At 37.6% G+C, this 19847-nt stretch overlaps 3 protein-coding genes and 1 pseudogene across 3 annotated transcripts; 2 read left to right on the top strand and 2 right to left on the bottom strand.

Annotated features, from left to right (window-relative positions):
• Positions 1-1195: 1195 nt before the first annotated feature.
• Positions 1196-4277, bottom strand: LOC120183282. Its single transcript, XM_039188011.1, has 3 exons — positions 4138-4277; positions 3394-3833; positions 1196-3260 (listed from the first exon to the last, which is right to left on the bottom strand). The coding sequence occupies exons 1-3, from the start codon at positions 4165-4167 to the stop codon at positions 1958-1960; spliced, it is 1773 nt and encodes a 590-aa protein (XP_039043942.1). The 5' UTR covers positions 4168-4277; the 3' UTR covers positions 1196-1957.
• Positions 4278-6256: 1979 nt separating this feature from the next.
• LOC120183285 lies at positions 6257-7533 on the top strand. The gene is made up of 2 exons (XM_039188012.1): positions 6257-6668; positions 7291-7533. Exons 1-2 carry the CDS (start codon positions 6333-6335, stop codon positions 7468-7470), a joined length of 516 nt encoding a protein of 171 aa, XP_039043943.1. The 5' UTR covers positions 6257-6332; the 3' UTR covers positions 7471-7533.
• A 732-nt stretch (positions 7534-8265) lies between these two features.
• Positions 8266-15368, bottom strand: LOC120183284 (annotated as a pseudogene).
• Positions 15369-18501: 3133 nt separating this feature from the next.
• LOC120183277 (plasmodesmata-located protein 7-like) lies at positions 18502-19422 on the top strand. The gene has a single exon (XM_039188006.1). The coding sequence runs from the start codon at positions 18569-18571 to the stop codon at positions 19397-19399; it is 831 nt and encodes a 276-aa protein (XP_039043937.1). The 5' UTR covers positions 18502-18568; the 3' UTR covers positions 19400-19422.
• Positions 19423-19847: the final 425 nt, after the last annotated feature.

Raw genomic sequence — 19847 nt, 5'->3', positions numbered from 1 at the left:
TAAGGTTTTCATGTATTTAATATTCATGTTCGAGTTTGAGTTTGAGACTTCAATCGTGTTAAGTTTGAGATTTTTTTTTTCATTTCGAACATTTTCGAGCTTTTACGAGCTTCAATTCATGATTTCTAGTTCGAGTCGAACTTGAAAATTTTAGACTCATCAATTTTCGAGTCAAGTTGAGTCGAGCTCTATTTCAGAGTTTTCGAGTCGAGTCGAGCTCAGCAATACTTGAACTCAACTCGGCTCATTTGCAGCCCCAATCTTATTATATTTATTCAAAGATAACTTTTAATTATTTGACATTGAATGTTCATATACTAACATTTAAGGTACTCAACTCCGATACTTCAAAAAATAACAAAATCACTTAATTTGTACTATATTTAATTTTATTAAAAGTATGTTCAAAAGATAATAAAAAATTCAAACTGATGAGACTCAATTGAAAATTTTTCAATATAAATGTTTAAAACTTTTAATATTTCATAACTATTTTCATTCTTTTATAAGCTATTATATGTTAGTTTGTTAGAAAAAAAAAGTATAGAGTCGTTTGTGGTGGACATCAAAGTGCAGGTAAGAACAAAGATAGGATTGGAACATTTTATGCTTAAGTATGGGCCCACGTGTCATGCTCATGTCGGGGATAAATCAAAGGTTAACTACATCAAATGTCCCCTAATAACTCTGCAGGTTGTAAATTAGTATCCAACTCCAAACATTTTTTATTTGAGTCCTAAGAATATCAACAAGATCTTTGCATCGATCTAACCATTAATTTAGACATCAAATACCAATATTCGTCTATAAATACAGGAAGGAGAACGACATGCATTCCTTAATACCTCTCTCATATGTTCTCCAATACTAGACTTCACTCATTTCGAGTTTCCTAGCAGAACCCTCAAAATCACGACGATTACAATTCTCTACATACGATATGAACTGCCACGAGAATCACCCTAACACTCAACCCAAGCGAGAGTTTTCAGAAAGTTCGAAACATGTTGACATTATATTTTGTTTGGGACTTGTATTTGATGTTCTAATTGAAGGTGGGACAAGCTTTTCTCATGTCTTAATGGTTAAATATAGTGACAAAATTGTAATACATGGAAAATAACAAAATAATACAAATTCATGCTATAATACGCTGCAGAGGCAATTTGTCTCGCATCATACTAAGGGGTGCAAAAAGTTCCCTTCATAACATAATGCACATAACATCAACTAGAACTTGAACATGTGCAGAAAATTTTACAAGCTCTATCAAGTGCATGCAATGAAACTCCCAAGTTTAATTTATTCATGCAATCACCTCTAAAATGCTGCATTTAACAAGCTGAAATTTGCGTTCCAACATCTTCTGTTAAGTGTCTGCAATGAAACTCGAAGTTTAACCCGATTGGTTCATCCAACATCTTCCATTAAGTGCAGGCACTTAAACTCGAAGTTTAACCTCATGCAATCACCTTCATATAACGGCACCCACAAGCTTTTGGGTTCGAATTCCAATGTCTTCCATTAAGTGCATGCGGTGAAACTCAAAGTTCAGTTCAATTGGTTCAGGAAACCACCTTTGAAAAATGACATCTAATAGGTCTAAATATCAAATTCCAGCATCTTCTATTAAGTGCATGCAGTGAAATCTTGAACTTAACTTGATTGATTCATGCAGTCACCTTTAAAAAAAATGGCATCCGACAGGTTTGAAGTTTGGATTCTAAACGGATTTAACTTTTTTCTCGTATCCTCAAACTGCAATTTTCCATTGTAGGCTTCTACTACAGAAACAATGCCTCCAAATAATCGTCAATGTAAGCTAAGCATGGCCAGTGATCGGTTCTAATACGAACTAAAGTTGAAGCATCACTTACTTCCATTTGGAACAAGAGATGGAACTTCGGGGGAAGGAAAATCAAGACTAGGATGCAACCCATACTTCTTTTGCCGATGTTTAACTGGCTTTCCTGCTCGTCTTCATTTTCGACAAAAGTAAGATAGAGAGGCATAGTGTCTTGATTGGTCCCCGAGGAGGTAGCATCAAGCAAAAGGCCTGAGACGCATCTTTCCATATGATGTCCTTGATAGTTCCTCTCTCCTTTACCATGTTAACAAGACGCTCACCACTTACGCTTACAACAAATGGTGTCAGATAACGTTCGGTAGCATGGATTAGAGAATCCGGAAGAATTTCAAGCAGCTTCACAGATCTCGTTCCATTAACAGCCGCAAACCCCTTGCCATTCTTTAGGGGGAAAGTCTCCCGTCCGGTATTGGAAGTAGTGTCACATGCGTCCCACAAAGCATCGAACAAGTCTGAGTAATAATCAGGTAAACTATCCTCCTGGATATCTGGTGGGGCGATAGCTTTGAGAAATAAGTCTTCAATGCCCACCATAATACTTTGCAGCTGGCCGGTGATGATCTGACCATCTTCCCCGTTTGTTTCAATGAAAACATCAACGACACCAGGTGTTGGCTCACGTGCTTTCAGCTCAATCATTGTAGGAGCTTTATAGATTTCTTCACCAAAATCATCGTGCTTAGCAACGATGTCTAGTGAATCAGTTTCAGCAGGTAAACCACTGACCGGAGGTTGACCAAGAAGAAAAGGTACGTGACAAGATGGTAAAGACCCGTATTGAGCCAGTGATGAAAATTTCAACACCGTTGCATATATGGCAGGGAGGGCATCTACACCATGTAACCCATTCTTTGAGGACTCACCTCCCCATACATGATTAAAAGGCTCTGACTCAAATCTCAAATAGCATGGAATTTTAACCTTAAGCCCTCGCATATGTCTAAAATCAGGAATACATGAGAAATGTCTCCTTAATATCTCCAATATATCCGAAACTTTTGAGTCCATCACATACAGTGGTGCCTCTGGTTTATTAATTCTCTTGTCTTCTGATATAGTCTGAAAATGAATATCGGCATCGAGCTCTCTTTCATCTGTCGAGGCTTCAGTATCCCTAAAGCCACCTGAAAAATACAGTATGCTACTCCCGACCCCTATAGGTAATAAAGACAACGACCGAGATTGTTTGACAAGTAGTGTTATCACCCGTTCAAGAAGGATATAGGATGAAATGTTCTTAGATTTCTTGACATCCGGATAATGTTGAGGAGATGGCACGCTGAAGAATGATACAGAATGAGATGATGGGGAAATACCAAGGAGTTTCTCTCCAAGGTTCAACATTCCTCTAAGCTTGACTCCGGGTACACAAATCAGCATCCTCATGTAGATCCTGTAAAATGACATGACAGAAAATAATCGATAACTTGAGATTCCTTATAGTTTGACTATTGTTCTTCCTTTTGGATTAACATGGAACTGCAAAACGTAAAAAAAGATAAAACAAAGCCACCACTTCATCATACCTTGCATGGTCACGGACCTCCAAATCGGGGAAGTAGAGGCAGGTGAATGCAAGGAGACGGGATAAACCAAGAAATAATCGAGAGCTCTGATGGTGGGTCAGCATGGTTCTGCAAATGCCAAGGACCCTACTACCCTGAGACCAAGACTTCACACCAGTCTCTGGGCCATGTTTCTCAACAAGGAAAGCCATGAATTTGGTTAGCAGCTCTAACAACCTACGTGGAGGTATTGTTTGATTTTCAGCAATTCTATCAAAAATTGGGAAGTACGAAACTAGTCTATAGTCAATTACGACTCTAGGATGTACATTTGCATCAATTGTCTGAAGCAGGCGCTCTCCCAACCAAAGATGCTTTTGGCAGCCCAACAAACGGTCAATAAAAGAAACAATGACAGGGACCAATCTCTGAAACTCCAGTATCAAGTCAACCAACATCCCCTGAAAAACAATGTTACAAATATTAGCATAGCCCATAGGGGTATAGTTTTTTGGTTTCGCAATTAGAACTAAGAACAGACAAAACATAAACTTCAGGTCCTCTGATTCTGCATCAATCTATGGTGCCATTGCCATATATAAATGCCATCACAACAATTATAATATCTATATGATAGTCTATTGTAGACAAAAATTATGGATAATGGACGCTTGATGTGCTAAGTAGATGTAAATTAGACACACTAAGGCATAATTAAGGGAATACTTTTGCAGGAGGAAGGTTAAACTGGGAAAAAGCAAATACCTTCAAATGATTGAAAATGGCGGACTCCATAAGTGCAGTTGTGGTGGAAGGATCAGCATCAGAATGAGAAGATGACCTATCAAAAACTTATGAAATTTGTGGAAAGCCACTGCGGTTTCAGTGCTCCAAGGAGGCATCCATTTGAAAGCCGAAACCGATACTAGACCATCTTGAAATAGATTCACCACTGAATTCTCGTCCCCAACAATCATATCCGAAACAGTTTGATGTTTCAACGAATCAATACAAACAGAACAGAAGGCGAGTAAATCTAGCTTAAGTGCTTTCAGCGAAAGTGGATCAAACACAGTCGGATAAAACCTGAAACCATCTCTACAACTTCTTCTTCTCCGCATCTTCTCCATTCACCATCAATCCATTCAAAAAGCCCATCAACCAATGCACTGAAAGCAATCGAAACACCAAATACTGCTGCGATTCCAATGAAAACAACAAAAGTCTCCATACAATCTCTGTCTCCTGCTCATTAAACACCTCAGAAAAACGTGAATACATAATCAAAACAACATGATACAACAAGGGATTGAACGAATAAATCATCCCAAAAAACTGAACTTTCAACATAGAAGGCTGCAAATCCAAATCCACTGCTAATGTCATTATCATCCCCATAAAAACCATCATCCCACAAGGAGTTAAAACCAGCGGCCATTCCAACAAAAACGCCATGGCTCTTCTCAATTCCTTATACTTCAACTCTAATAACCCTTCCTTTTCCGATCCTAAAACCCATTGTGGTATATTAAAAGGAACCAAAGGCATCAAAGTATTCAAAACAGAAACATTCAACTTTCGATTCAAAATACTATGAATTACAGTCGTAAACAACAAAATGTAGCTCTGCGAAGCGTGGGTACGCTCACTTTGGCATAAACTCCATAAATGACCAGCAATATCGGAGAGTAAAGAGGGATAAGCTTTTTCCAACTCACGCAAACACTCACAAGCAATAGCACGCGCGTGGCGGTCCGGTCCATGGTTCGGCCGGTTTATAACAGCCAACAAAAGTTCGACCACGGATTCCGTCAACCGAGCCTGGACGGACTCGACGGAGTTAGTAGAGATCAAAATGGAGGTCGTCGAAATCATAATCTGCTCTTTCAAAGCGTAAGTGTCGTGGACACCATCGATCGGAGATTGAACGACGGTGCGTAGAGTTTCGACGAGGCGTTCCAAGAGGGACGAAAGTGAATTTGGGGGGAACAAGAGGTCGGAAAACTCTTCGAGGAAGATTACGAGGGGGATTTTGAAAGGGAAATCCTTTTTTGAGGATTGAAGAAACGGCGAGTTCGGAGACGGGAGGGGAAATGGAGCACCATTTCTCGCGGCGGAAACCGCCGTGCTGGAAATCTTCAACTAAGGATTCCCAGTCTTGAGGTGAAATCGGATTTGGCGGTGGTTTTTCGGCCATTTCAGCTTCAATTTTTACAAAAATTTGGCAAAAAACACACACACTAGATTTTAGGGCTTTGAGTTGAAAAAAAAAGAGGAAATTGAAATAGCATTGTTTAATTTTTACTGATCCAAGCTGAAATTCAGTCGACATTGGCAAAACTGACAGCGAAGAAAAGGCACTTGCAGACAGAGGAGGTTTCCTAATAGTGTACCATATTAAAATTTTTAAATTCTCGTTTCAGTCCTTCCATTTTTCTAAGATACGAACTTTAGTATTTTCAGTTTAATTTATATTCCAAATTTTCAACTTCTCCTCCCCTAGTTATTCTCACTAAAGTGCTAGTGTGTTTAAAAATAAAATAAATTTCACATATTAATTGAATATTTGATGGGTTTTTTTTAAAATTCACATATTCTCACTACATTTGAAATATACAAGTCAAATTTTAAACACAATATACTAGAGAGAAAAAAACTATCACAACTCTTTCTTGTCTAATTCTCCAATTCTTTCGTCAATAGTATGTTAACATTTCAGGTTCCATAATTTAATCGTGATAATTTAATTGGGACAAAACTTATATTTTAAGAACTCGATTAAGATATTCAAGACTTTAAAAACTAATTTAGAATCTAGGTTATAGTTTGAGGATATTTTATGAATTAACCAAAGAAGATAAGAGAGGAGGGTCACCACTCACCAGCCATGTTAGAACCGTGTCTGTGGCACCTTATCTTTTCAAACTATCCTAAGGTGAAAGTGCAACACTGGTTCAACCATGGCTGAAACACATACGAAAATGGCCTACACAATTCTCACATCTCCGATGCTACCCTTCATTCCAAAGGCAATGAACTCCTTAAAAACCGATCGTTTTGCCATCGTCGCAGCCGTTAAAGCTTTAAAACTCCGCAATTATCAAAGAGCTTCCCACGTTTCCTGTGCTTCAAGAAGAAGAATTAGATACGAGCAAGACGATGATGAAGACGAAGGAGAGAATGAGTACAATGAAGAGATCGCGATACTTGAGGTTTACAGCCAATCTGCTAGAGAAGAAGCTCTTATCGTCCATGCACTCGTGGATGAACAGCAAGTTGAAGTTCTGATTTTCAAGGTATGATCATTTTTGTTGTTGTTGTTTTGATCTGTCTACGGCATGGCAGTCGGTATTGTTTTGTTCCGGTTCCGGTTGGTTCCAACCGTTCCGATCTCTGCCCGTTTCGGTCCAGCATGGAAGTCGGTGCTGTTCCGGTAACGGTCAGTGCCTACCGTTCTGTGTTTCCATCTGTTTTGCTCGATACTGGCAGGGGCAGGGAGGTAATTCACACCAAACATGGTAAAATTGATGTATAGATAAATTAATACAATGGCAAAATTGTATTTTGGTCCCTCTAAATAAATTCATTTCTTGCCTCTAATTTTTTAGTTATGGTTATCATTATATTTTAAAGCACTAGTAATTATTGAAATTAAACCGTATTTTCTACCAATTTTTTCCTGATTTAATTATTCTTTTAAGATTTTTCAGTTTTAAAATTAACAAAATTAGACCTTTAGTTTTCTGGTTTAATTAGTCTTTAAGACCTTTAATTTTAAAATTAGTAAAATTAAACCCAACTCCATTAATTTCATAATTTAAATCATATTTATTTCAAAGTTAAACAATCTAAATCTCTCCTAATTCAATCATAACTTGGTGCTTTGTACTAACAACATTTGATATGACATGAATGCAGGGGTTTTCTTCATGTTTGAGCTATGAGACTTCACCAGATCCATCGAAAAGTGTGATTCCTAGAAGAGCAGTTATCAATTCCATTGATAGAATCAAAGGTCCTTTTGATCCTTCCAACATTCAATACATTGAAAAGGGTCTCCAATGGGAATCTTTCAAGGCCCGCTTAGCTTCTACCTAGCACCAAGGTCAGTTCCATGAGGGAGAAATACATTGAGAAAATTGAAAATCGCTCCGAATCATCGTGTTCCGTTCGGTTTTTATTAAATTCGGGCCAATTAAACATATCGGATAAGTCGGGTCACTTTGATTTCTAACTCATATTTTGGTTGCTCACCCCTGTATACTATTGGCCTCAGCAAGTCATTGAAGATCGATAAGCTGAAAATCAAGAAGCCAAAAATGGATCCATTATACTAGATCACTACAGCCTGAAGCTATGTTGTTCCGACTCTTCATTTTGCTTGAAGTAACTGTGTCCGAAAAGTATTTGGGCATGTGTTGAATACATACACATATACCAACACTCAAACCCAACTACCCGAGTCCAAATAAAGACTTGGTGTACCGTATTAAAATGAATCCCAACATCGACATGTAACCGATACGAAAGTATATCAGTGATCCTAAAGTATGTAAGAATCCCCAATAAATATATATAATGTCGTGCAGCACATATTCCAACACCCTCTAAACTGCATGTAGAGATGCTCCTTATATCTTTTCCCCAAAGGAAACGGCATTGATCAGCATAGACATTCAGTCCTAAGCAACAGAATGGTAGGTGTCAATTTACTAGGTTACTGAGTCCAGTATCTTTTACTAAGATGGGTTTTGTATATCCTTGGAGGGTCTGGGGTCATATCCTCATACCAATGTCTGGATATGTGTTTGACACAGATAACAGAAATAAGTACTTCAATAGAAATGAATAGTAGTAGTATCATAGTGTGGTACCATGGCTGCTAACTCCACTATTTATAAAGGACGAATGAAACAAACTAATAGGGAGACTAATTTTAACTCAAGTAATACACGAAAATGAAGATTAAAACCGGAACAACTATATAAATAATAAAAGCACCTTCCAGTAAGCAGCTGAGCAGCCGATCCCTTGGAGTTACTGAACCGCTTGGCCCTGTTCTCATGTTCTTGCTCCACCCGCATGGCGGCAACTTCTTTCTCCATGGCAGCTACTTCTCTTCTCATCTTTTTAGCCTCAACTTCCATTGCCTTTGTCAATGTTTCCACTTTCTTAGCGAGCATCTGAAAAATACAAGGATTACAAGAGCATTTCATCCTTATCTTTCAGGTTTTGATCTTTCTCCTGACCAGTTTTCCTCAAAGCTATAACCTCTTTCTGCAGCAAATCATACAATATCCCCGGAACATTATCCTCAGTGTCTACTGGCAGGAAATCATTTGTTTTTCCATTACTTGGCGCCTCATCCTCCTTTCCCTCAGAAGGCCGATTTAACGAAGAATTTGAGCCGGTTCCATTTAAAAGCACTTTAGCCCCATCTAACTATCTCGTGCCTCCATCAAATGACTTGGATGTTCCTTTAGCATGCTTCAACACTGTACTAGAAGACAAAGAGGGTCTCAATTGAAAGCTTGGTGATATCTTGAATAAAGATCCATTCAATGTAAACTTTGAGTAGTTATCAGCTCCACCAAGAGACTGACGCCTAGATCGCCCGTTACTCATGCTTCTTCCATCTGATGTATTGCGACTAACGCTGTTAGAAGATCCTCTCAAGTTTTCTTCTAGAACTTTAAGCCGCAATTGGTATTTCTCCTGGAAAATCAGAGAAAAAAATCTTATTTTGAAATGAAAAGCATCAACATAGATAACAGAAAGGAAACTATCACAATCAGACTGTTACTTTCAATTGTGCTTCAGATTTTGCAGCTCGCTCGGTTATAGCAAGCTTGTCACGAAGTTGCTGCATTTCTGCCTGGAAGAAATTAAGTCCACAATTAATAGAAAGTATTAATGCAAATGCCTGTAGTTTTATTCAGTGGCAGAAACTGTCCACAAAAACCTGCAAGAATCTTCGCTCTTCAAGCCATTGTTTTACTGGCATCACTTTCCACTCATTTGCTACAACTGTGGCCACTCTATTAGCGGTTACTTTTTCACGTGCCAGCTCTCGATCAAGAGTTTTTCTTTCCTCCTAAGAACACAAGATTATCATTCATTTTTAGAAGAGTTTTAGGGCTATATCAACAAAAAGGAATCAGACAAACTAGGGCATGTAAAATCTGGGCTTTACATTCATCTCCTGAACTTTCCGTTGATAATCTCGAACTGCATTTGCAGCAACACCACCAGCATGAAGAGCCTCTTCCAGCTCCCTTACTGTTTGTGTTGTTGAAATAGAGAGAAGAGTAATGAGAAACAATGGCTTGAGTTTTCCATTGATTAAGAGTGAATATATATACACAAAATTGGACACATAGAAATAGGAAACTAGCCTAGAGTTAGGGGATTACAACTAATTACAAGGCATAGAAATAGGAGATTAGCCTAGAGTTAGGGGATTACAACTAATTACAAGAATATTATAATTGATTACAATAATTTAAAATATAGATAAAATCTATTATAATTAATTCTCTAATATGCCCCCTCAAGATGGAGCTCCGGAGGAGACACCAATCTTGACCCTTAAATCTTGGAATCGGCTTCGTGGAAGCGGTTTGGTAAGAGCGTCGGCAAGTTGATCTGCTGAGGAAACATGAGTAACACGAAGAGCACCTGATTGAACTTGACCCCGAATAAAGTGATAGTCAAGTGCCACATGTTTCATGCGCAAATGAAAGACTGGATTAGAGCAGAGATAGGTGGCACCAACATTGTCGCAGTAGATAACAGGCGGTGTAGAAAGAGTGATGCCAAGTTCTGTGAGAAGGGAACAAATCCAATTGAGTTCAGAAGTAGTAGCGGCAACTGATCGATACTCAGCCTCCGTGGAGGATCGAGCAACTGTACGTTGTTTCTTGGATGACCAAGAAATAGGATGACGACCAAGATAGACAATATAGGCACTCGTTGAGGTATAATCATCTTTGTTTCCAGCCCAATCAGCATCTGAGAATGCATGAAGGGAAAGTGGATTTGCCTTGTGAAGGAATAATCCATGAGTTAATGTGCCACATAGATATCGAAGCAGTCGTTTTGCAGCATTCCAATGTTCAGACGTCGGGCGATGCATGAATTGAGAAAGCTTGTTGACAGCATATGCTATGTCTGGGCGAGTGAGGCAAAGATACTGTAGACTGCCAACAATTGTTCTATATTCTGTGCAGTCAGTTAGAGCTGTACCTGAATGAAGTGTAAGATTTCCATCTGTAACAAGTGGTGTAGCAACAGGTTTTGCACCAATCATTTTTGTCCGGGCAAGAAGATCAGTGATGTAGCGCCTTTGAGTAAGCAGCAGACCGGATGGAGTAGTTAGAACCTCAATGCCGAGAAAATAAGACAATGTGCCAAGATCCTTGATTGAAAATCTTTGTGCCATGAGGTCAATGTAGCGCTGAATAATATTGGTGTTGGTGCCTGTGAATAATGTCATCCACATAAACAAGTAGATATATAGTAGTGTCACCTGAGTGAAGAATGAATAGGGAAGTGTCTGCTTGAGAGTTTGTGAACCCAGACTCAATGAGGAATTGGTGAAGTTCAAGGTACCAAGCCCGTGGGGCCTGCTTGAGTCCATATATTGCCTTCTTTAGTTTGCATACATGTGTTGGATTGTCTTTATCAACAAATCCTGGAGGCTGGGCCATGTAGACATCTTCGGAAAGATGGCCCTGAAGAAAGGCATTATTAACATCCAATTGTCGCAATTGCCAACCTCTACTGACTGCCAGGCTTAGAACAAGTCGTATTGTTGTCGGCTTGACAACCGGACTAAAAGTGTCATGATAATCCACTCCAGGTATTTGATGAAAGCCTTTGGAAACTAATCTAGCTTTGTACCTGTCAATAGAACCATTAGGAAGCCGTTTAATACGAAAGACCCACTTACATCCAACAAGATTCTGCAGAGAAGTAGATGGAACAAGCTCCCAAGTTCCATTCCGAACAAGAGCATCAAACTCATCATTCATAGCTTGTCTCCATTTGGGATCTTTTAGGGCTTGAGAAACAGTATGAGGCTCAATGTCTGATGGTTGAGAAATGATAGCAGTGAGGTTTATTTTGGTTAGGGGTTTATGGATGTTGTTTTTCGATCTAGTGGTCATGGGATGGGTATTTTGATGGGTGGGTTGCGCTATGATTGAAGCAGAAGAGGTCTCAGAATTGTGTGGTTCTAGTGGTAAATGGTCGACGATGGTTTCTTGGCGATTAACCGAGCTGTGTTCGGGTAAAGGGAGGTCTATGGATAGGGATCGACGGTCGACTGATGAGGAAGGGCAGTGGTCTGTTTGGGTATTTTGTGACGGATGTTGACATGAGGAATCCCTTTGTGGAGGCGTATTGAGTGAGCCACTTGAAATTGGTAAAATTTGGACCGGGGGAAGCCATTTGGAAATGATCTCTGGGGTGGGACGCGCTAGATGGATTTAGTGAGTGCTAAAGGGAAATGAGTTTTCAAGAAATTTGACATGACGAGAAATGTATATTTTAGAAGTGGATAGAGCGAGACAGATATATGCACTTTGTGTTAAAGAGTAGCCAAGAAAAACACAAGGAGTGGAACGAGAGTCAAGTTTGCTGAGAATAAGGACGAAGCCACGGATAACATAAGCAACCAAACACCCGAAGTTTAGTGTAGTTGGGTTGAGACTCAAAGAGTTTCTCAAAAGGAGATGAAAAATGTAGTGTGGGTGTGGGCATACGGTTGATGAGATATACAGCAGTGGCAAAGGCGTAAGTCCAATAAGTTAAAGGCATTGATGCATGAGTAAGGAGAGATAGACCAGTTTCAACAATATGTCGATGACGTCGTTCAGAAAAACCATTATGTTCTGGTGTATGGGGTGGTGTAGTAAGATGTGATATACCATTGGTGGAGAGAAAACGATCAAGGGCTTGATATTCACCACCATTATCTGAATAGAGGGTAATAATTCGGTGTTTAAATTGGTTTTCGACTAATGCCTTGAAACGTACAAAGACGTCATGCACATGAGATTTTCGTTTAAGGGGATAATACCAAATATATCGTGTATAATGATCAACAAAAATAACATAGTATTGAAAACCATCAACAGAATAAACAGGAGAGGTCCAGACATCAGAAAAGATAAGTTCAAGCGGGTGAGATGAAGTTAAGGTAGAAGAAGAAAATGGAATTTTATGACTTTTATTGCATGAACATGCATTGCAATGTGTGAAGGAGGATAACGGACTAGACAATGGTAAAGGAAATTTGGAAACAATATTTTTCATAATAGTAAATGACGGATGACCTAGTCTAGAGTGCCACTCGGACGAAGTGGTCTTGACACTGGAAAATGCAAGCAATGGTGAAGAGGAAAGTGAAGGGGATGTAGTCGGCCACTCATATACGCCATCCTTAGGTTCACCCATCAAAAGGATTGTCCCCGTGTTTAGATCCTTCACCTGAAAAGCAGAGGGTGAGAATTCAACAGAAACATGGTTATGAGTGCAAAATTGATAAATCGAAATTAAGTTCTTTTTCATGGAAGGGACACAAAGGACATTTTGTAAAGTAAAGGTGCGAGAGGAAGTTGGTATGGTGGTAGAACCAGTATGGGTTATGTGAAGGGCCGATCCATCGCCAATCATGACATCATCAGATCCTTGGTACGAGCTATGAAGAGAGAGATTGCTCAAGTCAGACGTAACGTGGTGAGATGCTCCACTATCCAGCAGCCAAGTAGGTGTAGTGTTGTTGCCCAGAATAGTATGATTGGCTCGTGGTTGCCAGGGTGTGGAAGGGCGATATCCCTGAGAGCCTTGAGGACGAGATGCTGGTGATTGTTGATTATTGACAAGCCGAAACATCGGGCATCGTTTGGCAGTGTGTCCTTGAGTGCCGCATGCTTGACAACGACCCAAATAAGGTTTGGGTTGGCGTTGATCATGAGGAGAAAGTATAGTGGTAGGGCCTGATTGTTGTGAATTGGTGGCTGGTGGACGCCAATTTGGACGATTCCGAAAAGCCGTGGATTTGCCGTGGCTGGTAGTGATAGGGAAGGTGGTTGAGCGGTATGAAGAGATGTTTCTTTGTTGAGAAGTTTCTCATGAAGTTCAGCAAAAGAAATTGACGTGTCACGGGCATTAATGGCATCAATGACATATTTACTCATCACTTAGTCCTTCTAGAACCCGATCAATAAGATCCTCATCATCAATTGGCTTCCCTAGAAGAGCAAGTTCATCGGCACGAGTCTTTATCGCTTGCATGTATTCACTAATTGATTTTGAGCCCTTGTTACACCGCTTTAATTGTTCCTTCAATTGTTTAATATGACCACGAGATGGTTTGGCGTAGGTATTAGCTAAGGTTTGCCATGCATCAAGGGAAGTGGTGGTGCGGGCAATAAGCGGTTGCAATGAACGGAGATGGCACCAAGGAGAGCGCTAAAAGGAGACGATCCTGACGCTTCCAGGTTGTGTACGCCAGATTTGGAGATGTAACACCATTGACGGTGATGGTGGGTTGTGGTGGAGTTTGAGTGCCATCAATAAAGTGATGAAGATCATAACCTTCAAGAAGAGATTGGATTTGAAGGCTCCATGTGAGATAATTGGTGGATGACAATTTGGTGATATTGGAGAGATTTATTGTAAGGAGAGGATGTTGAGGATCTTGAGAATTTTGGATAGTAATAGGATCGTTGGTGGAAGAGGAAGTCGTATGGGAAGCCATTGAAGGGACTAGTGGCGTAGTTTTAGATATATGTATATGAAGGATCGTGGTGTTTTTGAACCAAAAAAAAAAGGAGAAGAAAATATGCTCAGGAAGATTAGGCTCGTGATACCATGTTGAAATAGAGAGAAGAGTAATGAGAAACAATGGCTTGAGTTTTCCATTGATTAAGAGTGAATATATATACACAAAATTGGACACATAGAAATAGGAAACTAGCCTAGAGTTAGGGGATTACAACTAATTACAAGGCATAGAAATAGGAGATTAGCCTAGAGTTAGGGGATTACAACTAATTACAAGAATATTATAATTGATTACAATAATTTAAAATATAGATAAAATCTATTATAATTAATTCTCTAATATGTGTAAGCTTTTGAACCTCTGCAACCTTTTGGCGATGCATTTTTTCCCAAAATTTTGTTTTCTTCCTACCATAGACAAATGGTAAACATGTGATTTCTTCATTTACATAGTTAATGCTAAGCCAAAAATATATGGATCTAAAAAAAGGAAACACCAAGAATGATTGGAATACCTGGCAAATTTCTATCTGCTTCATCAACTCCTGGTTTTTATTTTGGAGGTCATCCACCATGGACGCTTTGGCCAATGCAACCTGGACAGTCCTTTCCGCTTCAAGTAAAGCTGATTCTTTCGATTTAGTTAGACGGTCAAGGGCTTTGTTATCGTCTTGAAGCTTTGCAATCTGCAAAAAACCAAAAGACCAATTGGTAAGAAAATAATCAATCACATATGAGTTTAAAAGGCATTCTATATTTTCTTTGTGAGACAGAATCAACAGTTCAAACGATATATGAAATACCTCTTGCCGAGCAAGCTTCAGCTCAGCCTCCAAGGGTGCAAGAATCGCTTCAATTGGAGGCATATCATCATCCTTTTGAGCAGCATGAACTCTCCGTAAAGTCGCCTCAGCTGCAAATTGAGCAGCCATGGATGCCTTCTTCTCATCATTTATTTTCTTGATTTCAAGGTTCTGCAAAACATGTTTATGAAGTAAATTTCTAGACACGATGACATGAAAATCAATAAGGTTTGAAAAGGATTTGAAACCAATACCTTGCTTTCAAGAAGAGATTCTGTCAGTTTAAGTTTCTCTGCCATTTTCGAGAGCTCATCACTGAGCTATGGTACAGATCGAAAATAAAAACAGTCAGTTCCATCTTAATCACAAAACATGTTACAAGAATTCCAAGTCAGATGACCACATAAAAACACAGTTCAAAGACAATGAAAGCATTGAAAGAGGATTCGCGCTGTTAGATGGACAGCTCATCACTGATTTTCTAAAATTATTAAGCAACAACTAATGAATATGAAAATGCCACCCAGCATGACTTTGAGAGAACAATTATGTATTACGTTGCTCCAACTCCTCATTTTCTTCAAGTACTCGTATCCAACACATTTGAACAAGGGTACATGTATAAGATCCTCTCAGGAGTCTCCAAATATATGTAAATCTTGGAAAATAAATAAATATACCCATGATAGACACTCACAGCTGAGTCCAAGTAGCATACATTGTGTATAATGTATTTCAACTGGTACAATCCTAAAAGACCAGGAATGAAAACGCATCAGCAAAAACATAGATTAATTTGGTATCAGCAATGAAAACGCAAAAATTAAATAAATTGGTACAATAACCTATAAACAAAATAGTAAAAAATGCTAATATCGTTGCATCAAATAAAGCTAAATAATTTCAAATTTAAAATAAAATTATTTATTTTTATGTAAATATGAAATTCCATGCGTAAAGTTGTTAAAACTTGTTTACACAATTTTCTTAAGATAAATCAATTCTTTCTTATACCGAGAGAACAACATTCATTTAATCATCAAGGTCATATGTTCGATGGATTAAAATTATTTATCATTTTTAACATATTTTATAATATATGATTATTATGGGACGATTAGTTCATATTAGATAATGTAAATATTTATTTTAAGGATGATTATCTTTTAATTTACTCATTTGTACTATAAAATTTAAATATCTAACCTTTTTTTAAAAAAAATTTATGTTTAATGCCGCCAAATTAACTTATAGAGCTGATTAATCAAGTACTATTATATATATATATATATAATTAAAAAGTTGTATATACCTTTTATAATTGTTGGATGAGGAGAAATTAAATATTGAGATTAGCATAGAAAATGATAAGATATTCAAATTAATCTTTGTATTTGATTTTTACTCGTCCAACGATCATAAAAGGATATAAAACTAAAAGATATACACTAGGTATAAGTGGATCCTAACACACACGTATATGTATATATAGCAAAAATCCAATTACATAATGTAAAACTTTTTTAATTTTACATGTTTTAAGATCGTTGAATGAGAGAAAATTAAAGATTGAGATTAATATAAGAAATGAGAAAATATTCAATCAAAGTTGATGCACTAAGCCCTCGTAAAGACCAAATGCAAATTCATTATTTTGAGAAAAAATGGTTAAATTTAATTTTGAAAAAATACATATCCAATATTTAAAAAAAATTAAAATTAGACTCTATTTTTAAATTTTTGGATCCCACTATATATAATTAGTATAAAACAAACTGCGGTGTTGACATGACCAAGTCAATTTTTTACTTTTTAAAGATAAAATAGTATTTTTATAAATATTTATGGAGTTATTTATATAGGATGTCCCTTAATTATGTCCTATATTTTAAAATAGATTTTAAATTTTAAAATATTTTATATTAATCAATAAACTATGACTCATATTTTAAATTGATCCTAAAATTTAAAACTTCTATATCAACCATTAAATTATCAATATCAATATATTTATGGACTCCCTATGAAATTTTCTCATATTTATTTTATTTTTCTTTTAAAATAATATATGATAATTATAAGAAAAATATCACTATTCAGATTTAAATATTTTAAGAAAATCAATATTTCATTTTATTATTGAACTTCTCATATTTCTTTTATTAAAGTTTTGTTTTGTTCAATAAATAAATAAATTGATAATGGACAATAGAATTAGTGGTGAATAAAGTTAAGAGAAAATAACTTCAGTGACCGAAAATGCCTTATAATATACGATTTTAATCAAATTTTTTTTGTAAAAGCGCAACGTGAATAGTGAAATCACAACGAATCTATATGTAAATTATCTCTTATCATCCATCTATAATAATTTGTTGGAAAAGTACATAAATAATTTTTATAAAAAAATATTCGTACACGTGAAAAAATTTATATGTAAATGAACAACAAATCTATTTCATTTGTCAATCTTCATTATAAATAATTCTAAATTCAATTAATTAAAGTTTGAAATTTGAAAGAATCATTAACTCAGACTAATGAAATGCATTTAAAAAATTAAATTTTGAATTATATTAAGAAAAAAGTTGATTCCTATACACATGTAGATAAGTTTTAATTTCCACTTAAAATTCCAGTCTAGAAGCAGAGAGTTACCATTTGAAATTCGCAATGCGATTTTACGATTTTCTAAATTCGCGTTGTGATTTTCTAAATTCGCGTTGTGATTTTCTAATTCGCGTTGCGATTTTCCAATTCACGCTGCGATTTTGGAAACTGAGTTGCGAAATTAGAGTTCGCGTTGCGATTTTGTTGGTCATTTTGGCAAATCCAAAAAAAATAGTTAAAATCATATATTATAAGACATTTTCGATCACTGAAGTTATTTTCTCTAAAGTTAAAAGTACCACGACCATAGTAATTCAGTGAAATTCCAACCATACCCTTGAGACCGTACATCCTAAACTAACCTATCACAGCGTGGCGCCGGATCATTTCCATAGACACATTGGTTCCATTCAGATAAATTTTATCAAGTTATTAATTTGATTGATACAGACAGTTAAATCTGATAATTTTTGGATCAATTAATATTTCTTTTTCATGTGAATAAATTTACATATGATTAGCTTCAAAACTTGAAGAAATCTGACATCTGATGAACTAACGGCAATGCTCAAAGCTAACGGGGAACCCAAGGATCTCAAAGGCTGGTAATTACTTCTTCATCTACTCTAGTTACGGTGTGACTCAGTTGAGCACGAGCACGAGTTGTATGAAGCTAAAGCTCGACTCAATATTTGAAACTCCTAGAAATAAAACATCAAATATTGTTTAAAATTTAAATTCATCACTTATTGATAATTAAAATTCAATACTTCAAATTCCTAGAAATAAATAGGGACTAAACTGCAATAGTTTGAAAAATATATGAATTGGAAACTAATTAAGCCTTATCAGTTCGTATATGATAGCGTTCTTTACGTAAATTTCAATAGTCTTTGCTTTAAGTCTTTAAGCTCTCTATCTCAAACTTTCACTCTTCCTTTCAATATTCTCTTTGAACCCTTTGTTTTTTCTCTCTCTCAAAATCTTCAGAAATGGCTTTAGCGATGAAAGAATTATCGTCTCTTTTTCTTCTTTTCATCGTATTATCGATGTTCTTCGTCACCCCATCAATGTCCGCCGCTGATACCTTCGTTTTCGGCGGTTGTTCGCAGCTGAAATTCACGTCAGGCTCACCGTACGAGTACACCGTCGACTCGATATTCACCTCCCTAGTCAACTCAGCCATGTTCTCCGCTTACAATAACTTCACCATGCCCGTAGCAGCCAGCGGCGGCTCCACTTCTCAGGACACCGTCTACGGTCTGTTCCAGTGCCGCGGCGACCTAAACAAAGGTGCCTGCAACAGCTGTGTCGCTAAAGCGGTGAGTCAGATCGGCACTCTCTGCTTTGACTCGACGGGTGGCGTGCTGCAACTCGAGGGGTGTTTGGTTAAATACGATAACGCGACTTTCCTGGGCGAGGAGGACAAGACTGTGGTGGTGACAAAATGTGGGCCATCGCTCTCGCCTAACACGGACGGGTTGACTCGACGCGACGCGGTGCTGAGCTACTTGGAAGCGAGTGACGGGATGTTTCGGGTTGGCGGGTCTGGTAATTTACAGGGCGTGGCTCAGTGTGTAGGGGATTTGGATCCGAGCGAGTGCCAAGATTGCTTATCAAACGCAGTCGGACGGCTCAAAACAGACTGTGGGGCGGCCAAATGGGGTGACATGTATTTGGCTAAGTGCTACGCGCGGTACTCGGAAGGTGGAGACCACTCGGACGCCGGTAAGGGTAAACGATTTCGCCACCTCTTCCACGGTGGTTCTTCATATTTATTTTTAATATATAATATATATTTGGTTTGGTTTGAATTTGCTTGAAATATTACCAGTAAAAAGACAAATCTTTGTAAAATATAGTAGGTTTTTTTCTACCTTTTTAATGCCTTGTGAAATGTAAATTAATAATTAGTGTGAATTTCATGGTTATTTTGGGTACATTTTAGGGTTTTTTTTTGGTCAAGAAGGATATATATGAAGGAATGTTGATAGAAATGACGAAGTAGGCACATTGAGACAAGTGAAAAGAAAGTTGCACAAAAGATGAAAGAGCGTAGAGGCTAATTAATATACTAATTGTGCATTGCGCACTCGAGCTTTAAAGCCATGTCTACCTATAATTACTCTGCACTTTTGTGAGCTAAGAGAAAGTAAAAGGGAAAGGTGCTCTTCGAATAGCTGTAGTTAGTGCATTTGCAGGCGTGCCTTTAGAAGCCTTTGTTCACTTTTTAGTATAGATAGAGTTGGCAAAACCTTTGAATTCATTTAG

Source organism: Hibiscus syriacus, unplaced genomic scaffold (assembly GCF_006381635.1).
Source record: "Hibiscus syriacus cultivar Baekdansim isolate YM2019G1 unplaced genomic scaffold, ASM638163v2 tig00112742_pilon, whole genome shotgun sequence".
In the NCBI taxonomy this organism is placed as follows: domain Eukaryota; kingdom Viridiplantae; phylum Streptophyta; class Magnoliopsida; order Malvales; family Malvaceae; genus Hibiscus; species Hibiscus syriacus.
This window is presented reverse-complemented; position numbering and strand designations above follow the sequence as displayed.